This window comes from Anguilla anguilla, chromosome 12 (genome assembly GCF_013347855.1).
Source record: "Anguilla anguilla isolate fAngAng1 chromosome 12, fAngAng1.pri, whole genome shotgun sequence".
Lineage (NCBI taxonomy): Eukaryota > Metazoa > Chordata > Actinopteri > Anguilliformes > Anguillidae > Anguilla > Anguilla anguilla.
Genome location: NC_049212.1, coordinates 19,616,105 through 19,624,649, shown reverse-complemented (window position 1 = coordinate 19,624,649; position 8,545 = coordinate 19,616,105). Strand labels below are relative to the sequence as shown.

At 42.7% G+C, this 8,545-nt stretch overlaps 1 protein-coding gene across 1 annotated transcript; it reads left to right on the top strand.

The window, feature by feature from the left end:
* Positions 1–3,500: 3,500 nt before the first annotated feature.
* On the top strand, positions 3,501–8,545 carry LOC118209533 (extracellular calcium-sensing receptor-like). Its single transcript, XM_035384897.1, has 6 exons — positions 3,501–3,745; positions 4,097–4,364; positions 4,666–5,490; positions 5,742–5,951; positions 6,662–6,785; positions 7,257–8,545. Exons 1-6 carry the CDS (start codon positions 3,510–3,512, stop codon positions 8,153–8,155), a joined length of 2,562 nt encoding a protein of 853 aa, XP_035240788.1. The 5' UTR covers positions 3,501–3,509; the 3' UTR covers positions 8,156–8,545.

The window sequence follows — 8,545 nt, the reverse complement described above, 5'->3', positions numbered from 1 at the left end:
TTTCACTGCTTGGCATCCACGTCACACACTTTTATAGAGTGCACAGCCCTGGCCCCTCTAGAGACCGGTTCCTTCAGTCACGTTGTACCCGTCTTTAACCCTTGTGAAGAATACTGGGGTTGCATTTTTTGAATTTTGTTATTGCGATTTGTTGTTAGTTCATCATATCAATACAATTCCACTTCATAATGTAGAATGTAGGTGAGAAGCTTTTAACGCCATTCATAATTAGTGTAATGTCTCCTTCATTGTACTTTGTGATCACAGTTAATAATGGCAAAAACAATTTCAGCTATGCAAAAAGTTGAATATTTTCCATTTTACTGCATAGAACTAGCTACAACTGCACACAGCAATAGCTTACCACTAATCCAACAGGCTTTGATCTCTGATGTAATCTTAGTTAAATAGAATCAACTTTTTACTTAAGGACATAGCTATGAATCATTGAGACCTTATGTTATTCGGCAACCATGAACAGTAACAAAAGAACTTGCAGGTTTGTTTTTTTCCAATTTCCCTCGCTTCAAATATACTCAATATCAATTTTTTTTATATAGGGGGCCTACATAAATCATAACAAGCTCATTACATTATGCAGAGTTTTATCTATAGAAGCAGAAAGCATAAGCGCCAATTGAAAAACAAATTTGCTTTTTTACATGTGTTACATGCATAATTTGTTTTTCAATGGAAAAATATAATTTTGTGGTGTTCCATTGAACTAAATATAAACTTTCATGGTCAAAAAGGGACATTTTTAAACGTGTGAAAAGTTTGGTGCTTTCCGTCGTGTTGCACACAAGATCATAATGAACGTGGATTTATGATTGTGCCACTGATCTGTATAAAAAATCATGTAAAACAATGTACAAGAAGGGCTTCCTCTGTTCTGATCCCCCACACCCCCATCCCAAAAGCCAAAACCATTATTTGTCTGTCTATAAGATGGTTTTCTTGTCTGTTTTTGAAAGATAGGTGTTTTAATGACTCAAATAACTCCCCAGAACTTTGCCTCTACTATGCGACCTGTGGAATAGCCTGCCAGGTTATGTAGTAAAGGCAGGAACTCAGGATTTTAAAGACCATGCTTAATGTGGTGTTAGATACTGTCTAGTCTCTAGGTAATTAGAGCACTAGATACAACTTAGTTAGGAAAATTGTGTGCATTGTTGAGTCAAATGGTCTGTTTTTTGTCATTATGTAATAAAGGAGAGGCTATTATCTCTTATACCATTTAGCTATTTTTCAAGGGTCAACAACAAGCAAAACTATAGCTACTAAAAACGCCGGTAGCTGTATAGAGCTTCCTGCTGAAGTTATGTACAATGATAGTCCCACTGTGTTTCAGCAGCACTGCTGACAGTGGAACAGTGGCATCCTCACCTACAGTTGGTGCTGTTCACAGGATAGGGCCTCAACTGCAGGTCCATTCCGAGATGTAATTTACAATACACTGAGCGGCCTGTAGATGGCAGTCACATGCAGCAGGTGACAGTCCCGCTGCTCCCTACACAACCGCATCTCCACTGGAATGTGTATCTCTCTTGCTTTCTCTCTCAATTCTTTGTATGGAACATAACTTTTCATGTACGAAATGTTAAGTCTTTTGAGCAGACATTTTCAGGAAGTTCTCTTGCTGATGACTCTTCAGGCTGGATTACCACTGAATCTTGGTGCTCTGGCGGCACCCCTGGGTTGGCTGCCATCGGCCTGGCATCTTCTTGCCCCACTCATGCAGTTGCCCACACCATGGAGCCTTTCAGAATCCCAAAGGAGACAGACAATAAAAACAGGATATGGGTAGATGTGTGGGTCACACCTTTAAGTGTGTGTAACATGCTGATTTCATACAATTTATTTAAATGTAATTGCTGTTAATCTGTGGGAAGATTCCTTCCTTGAGGCCAAGCTAATCGCCTTCAGCTTGCTGATCTTCTTCACTGTCTGGATCTCTCTCGGCCTACCACACCTCTCCGGTGAAAATGCTGTTGCTGTGTAGATCTTTGCCACCTGGCCTCCAGCTTGCATGACATCTATGGTAAGGAGTGTGATCATGTCTCCACGTGAAAGTTGTGGAAACTGACAAAATTGTGCTGGGAACGGTTTGTAAGCGTTTCCAGGTGGAAACACCATTGGAACCATTCCTCTCCGTGCTCAGAACTGTTTGGCCCTACAGTGGAAAAGAGGCTTATGTTTCAGTGCTCTGTTTGCATCCAGCTGAACTCTAGTGCATTGGGCTACATCAGATTAATTTTTTTCTGGTAGTTATGAATTCAAAAGAACAGTCCTGCATATTGTAAAACCATTGAGTTAATTGTTTTTATTTTTGTAATGGCTTTGATTCAGACCGAAATCAATCTGATTGAGGTATAAAAATTATTTTGATTGTAGAGGGACAGTACAATAAACACAATGTGAAACAGATAAACATTTTGGTTCAAAATTTCATAGAGCTGCAGTTTATATTTCCTCTGTTCAATGCATTCAGAATGAACTGTTCTGTATCCAGGTTACTCAAAGGGGAACATTTTCATTACCAATGCAAAAAAATATTGGAACATACACAAAGCAAGAGAAACATCCTGTGTTAGTCTTTTCTTAATTTACTGCTACTTCCAAGACACATTGTCAACAATGCAAAGCTTTTACATTGTTACAACTAGAGTAAGTGGTCTGCATCCCTCTAAGGCCCATCTGTGCCCCTTGCTCAAGTAACAGTGAGTTAAATCCATTTGGGACACACTGCCCCTCCCAACCCGCAATCTACTTATTCACACTCCCTTTCCTCCGAAAATGGGGCCTAATTGCTTGTAAAATACGCAGCCATCAGAGAGACAGTGCACACTTGAGGCCTATTGGCCCAACTGCTGCAATCATGATGAAATTATGTTTATGTACACCCTGGCTCTAATTTAGGAATGAGGAAAGGAGCCCACTGCCCCAGTCCCTGTCCCTGCATAGCTTCTTTGAGTTTGAAGATCCTACCAGGCTCTTGCCATTCCAGATATTTTGAGGTTGTAAACAGCGGCCATTTTTTCCATGAAATGCCTTTCTGGCCGAACGTATACAAACATGATTTTTTTCTGATTAACTGATTATTAACCCACAGTGCACTGACCTGATACAAGTCATTTGTCATTAGACATGAAAAAAGAATGATGCACTTTAAACAGAACAAGACAAAACAATGTAAAATAAAAATTCTGAAATGCAGCTTTGTTGTTGTGACGCCAAGTTTTACAGCCAGCTGCCCTATGCGACCCCCCTGTGCAGCGACACTGACCTGCACACTCATGACTAAACTTCCAGAAATTACCTCATGCATGCAGAGGCTCATGGGAAGGGCAGATTACCTCTCTCCCATGGTCCCTGTTTACTGTTCAATCCAGAATTCTACACAGTCGCTCGGGACACAGTGGCCATTACAAATATTCACTTCAGCTGCATGTCAGGGACTTAGAAGCCAGGGCTCAGAGAGAGGCTGGTCAGGTCAGGCTAGCTCCGCTATGTCTCCACTCAGCTTCCCACAGTGGTTAGTGCTGGTCCTGCCTCTCCAGACCTGGGCGACGGATGGGAGCCTTTCGACACACTGCCAGCAGTGGATATACTCCAACAGCCTGGAAGACCCCAGCCTCTCTCAGGATGGAGATGTCATTTTGGGAGGACTCTTCCCCCTTCACTTTCGGCCCATATCTCCAGACGCGACACTCACCAAACCCCCGAAATCACCGCAATGCCAGAGGTCGGTTCCTGATTTCTGTACAGATTAAGAACGAGATATTCACATTAGTTTAAATGATTTATTTATTCTTTTTCTTCCTGTATTAATTTGCTTATATGAATGTTTATGTTTTAAAAAATATTTTTAAAATTCTAGTACAATTTTAACTGAATTGGTTTCTTTTACGTATGTTTTTAAAAATGTGTTTGTAATTTCTTTTTGTGAAAAAAGCTTTGTTTCTGCATTGAGTAGATTGAATGCATTCTGACCATTTCTCCCTCCATTTTATTTTGCGTTCTTTTCACTTTATTCACTGTTCTTTTCATCTTAAGCTGTGATTCTGATGCTGGGATATGGTTTTTGCCTTCTTAGTCTCCAGGCACGATCAATGCGCTGGGCACATGCCATGGTTTTTGCAGTGGAGGAGATCAACCAGAATCCCTTCCTGCTCCCAGGGGTCAAAATGGGGTACAGGATCATGGACAGCTGCGGGGAGCACCCCTGGTCCCTGCAGGGGGCTCTGGCACTGGTCAGTGGGCGAAACCACACTTGCAGCAAAGTCCTTGCCCTCATTGGAGATGCCGCTTCCACACAGTGTATCATCCTATCCAGAACTCTGGGACCACTGGGCTTTCCTCTGGTCAGTCACAAGCTATTAGAGCACTGGACTTTACACCAGTTACGGGTTATAGTTTTGAACACTGAGGGGCACTGAGGTTTTGTGCTTAAACGAGATAACATTACCTGGCAGTGGTAAAAATCAGGTACCTGGTAAAAATCTGTGTTCAGAGAAGTTCAGAACAACGTGTTAGAGTTTACTAACAAAATGGACAAATTGATATTTGATAAAATATACATCTATATAAATCATTTGTATGTGCAATGCATATTTATTATTAACAGTAAAGTTTTCTTTTTTAATATTTTTTTTAACACTTCAGGTCAGTTATCAGGCCAGCTGCGCTTGTCTCAGCAACAGGCGTGAGTTTCCTAATTTCTTCCGGACGATCCCCAGTGATTTTTACCAGGCCCGGACCATGGCGCAGCTGACAAAGCGATTCGGCTGGACCTGGGTGGGCGCCATTGCTGCCGACAATGATTATGGGCTTTTGGCGATCCAGGCCTTCTCTGAGGAGGTGAAGGGAGCCGGGGTGTGCCTGGAATTCTTCACAACGCTGTCACGGAAGCGATTGGAGCACGATGTGGCTCGGGCGGCATCAGTGGTGGAGCGCTCCTCTGCCCGAGTGATCCTGGTGTTTGCCTGGTACACAGATGTGGAGACGCTGTTCCTGGAGCTGGTCAGGCGTAACATAACAGGCAGGCAGTTCCTGGCCAGTGAGGCATGGAGCACCAGTGACAGGCTCCTGCAGAACACTGCCCTCTCCAGCGTTGCCCGGGGAGTTCTGGGCGTGGCCATACGCAGCGCTCCCATCCCAGGGCTGGAGGAACACCTGCGCAGCCTCCATCCTTCCCAGGAGCCTGGGAGCACTCTGATGTTGGAGCTGTGGGGACTCATGTTTGGGTGCAGCCCAGTTTCGCAGAATTCATCTGCCTCACAGCTGCTGCCCCCTTGTGTAGGTACAGAGACACTGCAGTCAGTGCAGAGTACCTTCACAGACACCTCCCAGCTGAGAATAACCTACAATACTTACCTCGCTGTATATGCTGTGGCCCATGCACTCCACAGCCAGCTGTCATGCACTGGAAAGAACAGCACCTACGGGAGCCCACACTGTGCCACCACCGGTGATCTCCAACCAAGACAGGTGCATTAAATTCAATTTTGCAGAATTATAAATCTTGAAAAGATAAAAGAGATAAAGAAGAGAGGTCACAAGGTTGGTACAGTGATATAGAACAATGGATTTTGCATGGAGAACAGCAAAATGTGTTTTGTGTTACTGTTTCTGATTCAATTAAGTTATATGACCAGTATAGGACTTCTGAAGCCTCATCGTCCATTCACTGCCCTGAGTCTCCATCAAGAATTTGCTTGGACTTTGTTTTTTTTCTCCAGCTGATACGTCACCTTAACCGGGTGCATTACACCACCCAACTGGGAGATGAGATCCAAATCGAGGGTGGGGACATTCGAGCGGTGTACGACATTGTGAGCTGGCAGGACAGCCCTGATGGCTCACTGAAGTATGTCACCATTGGGAAAATGGAAGGGTCCGAACTCCACATTAATGACTCAGCCATTGTGTGGGTCGGTGGTGCTAAGACGGTAAGGGGGACTGCCAAATTTAGAAACACCGCTGTTGTTATCACTGCTTATTCACTTGCTACAGTTCAATATCCTGCTCTGTAACATCGTTAGAGAATGTAGTACAATGGGTAAGGAACTGGTCTTGTAACCTAAAGGTCACCAGTTTGATTCCCGGGTAGGATGCTGTCTTGTCTTGTGCAAGGTACTTCACCTGCATTGCTTCAGTACATGAAGCAAGTACACCAGCTGTATGAAGATGCAATGTAAATGCTATGTGGAAGTTGTGTAAGTTGCTCTGGATAAGAGAATCTGCTAAATGCCTGTAATTTAATGTAATGTAATGAATGTGTGTTAAATTGCATAAATTGACTGCAAATTCATGTTGTATGCAAGAACAGCATGATACAAATTTTCATTATACATGTTGATACAAAAAGGCTTTGCTCATCCCATTTGAGTCCTTTTACCAAGCCTCCACACTGTCCTTTTTATGGAATTAAATTAACGGAAGCAGCACTTTTCCATGGGTACAAATGTCTAGTGAAGAAACATAAGTGCACCAGCCTCTCAGGCAGGCTGTCAGTCAACGGATTTGACAGTGCGTGCAGAAACCACTGTGCTTACATCACGTTCTCAGCTTAAAAGAAAGATGTGCAGCTGTGCTTCCTGTATGTATATTTACCTCCATGTGTCCCATTCCTCTGTGACCTTTTCGGTGTTGTGCACAGGTCCCACTCTCTGTGTGTTCTAAAGAATGCCCCCCAGGAACACGCAAGGCAGTGAGGAAGGGTGAGCCCATCTGCTGCTTCGACTGCCTGCCCTGTGCAGACGGGACCATCAGCAACCAGACAGGTAATAATAAACCTCTTTGGATTCTACTCATTTATTTATTTTTATTGCTTTATTTTTATGATTTTTATGTCATTTTAGAGACCTAAAATAAAATGTATTCCTTTTTTATTTAGAATGTTTTTGTCTTTATTTAAAACACATTTTTGAATTATTAAATTAAATTGTTGAATTATTTCAATGTTATTTTAATAGATTTATTGTATGGAGTGAATTTAAATGTTTTTTTAAGTTATTGAAGTGTTGTTGAACTTTTTATAATTTTTTATACTGTATCTTTTTAAAGATGTTTTTAAAGGCTCATCGTCTTAATTTTCTGTGCTGGCCTAAAAAGGACCTCTGCTCACCATGTAGTACATGTATATGGCTTGAGGTCTGTCTGTTACTGAACTCCTGTGAAAGTGTTTCATTTATGGTGGAACTGTATGATGATGAAAGAAAAATGAACATGTATTTTTGACATTTTTTCCTCAGGTTCAGTGGAATGCAAGCAATGTCCTGCAGAGTTCTGGTCAAACAATCACAGGAATGAATGTATTCCTCGTGAGGTGGAATTTCTGTCATTTGAGGACACAATGGGCATCACCCTGACAACGATAGCTTTGTCAGGTAGTGGCATAACAGTGGCAGTGGGTGTGGTCTTTCTGTACCACAGACACACCCCTCTTGTAAAGGCCAATAACTCAGAGCTGAGCTTCCTGTTGCTGCTGTCCCTCACACTCTGCTTCCTGTGTGCGCTGGTGTTCGTGGGCCGGCCCTCAGAGTGGTCCTGCCTGGCCCAGCACCTGGTCTTTGGGATCAGCTTCGTGCTCTGCCTCTCCTGCATCCTGGTCAAAACCATTGTGGTTCTGGTTGCATTTCGGTCTGCCAGACCTGGTGCCAACATGATTAAGTGGTTTGGACTGGTTCAGCAGCGGGGCAGTGTGGTCCTCTTCACTGGCATCCAGGTGTTCATCTGTATCTTATGGCTCTCCCTCAGTCCCCCTTACCCACATCGCAATACAGGATTCCAGGGGTCAAAGCTCATTCTGGAGTGTGCGGTTGGGTCAGCACTGGGGTTTGCCTGCGTCCTGGGCTATATTGGCCTGCTGGCAGCCATCTGCTTCCTGCTGGCCTTTTTAGCCAGGAAGCTCCCAGACAACTTCAATGAGGCCAAGTTCATCACCTTCAGCATGCTCATTTTCTGTGCTGTCTGGATCGCCTTCGTCCCCGCCTACGTCAGCTCCCCAGGGAAATACACAGTTGCCGTGGAGATATTCGCCATCCTGGCCTCCAGTTTTGGGCTCCTGCTCTGCATTTTTGCCCCAAAGTGTTACATCATCCTACTGAGGCCAGAGAACAACACCAAGAAGTTCTTAATGGGGAAAACATAAGCGCACTAAAACAGAAACAATAAGACCTACATTCTTTTATATTTAATAGAATAATTTTTCATTTGTATGAGCTTTTATTGTTAAATGACTTATCACACAAATTATCTTTATTTTTACAATCCACCCACCATTTCAATTATTCATTCATGCCTGTGAGCTGGGGCAATAAATAAAATCTCTTGATACTTTTTCAGATTTTTGTGTCCAATATAATTTAAACATAGCACTCACTTTTTTATATTTATAATTAAATAACTTGGTAATGTGCTTCGATTTAATAGAAGAGAAGACTAAGTGTCCAACAGCACCTTTAAAGAATTTAATTGTTTGAATATGCAAAGAATATGTTTAAAGAATTAGTTAATAATTGTATTATTTTTCTGAATTTCT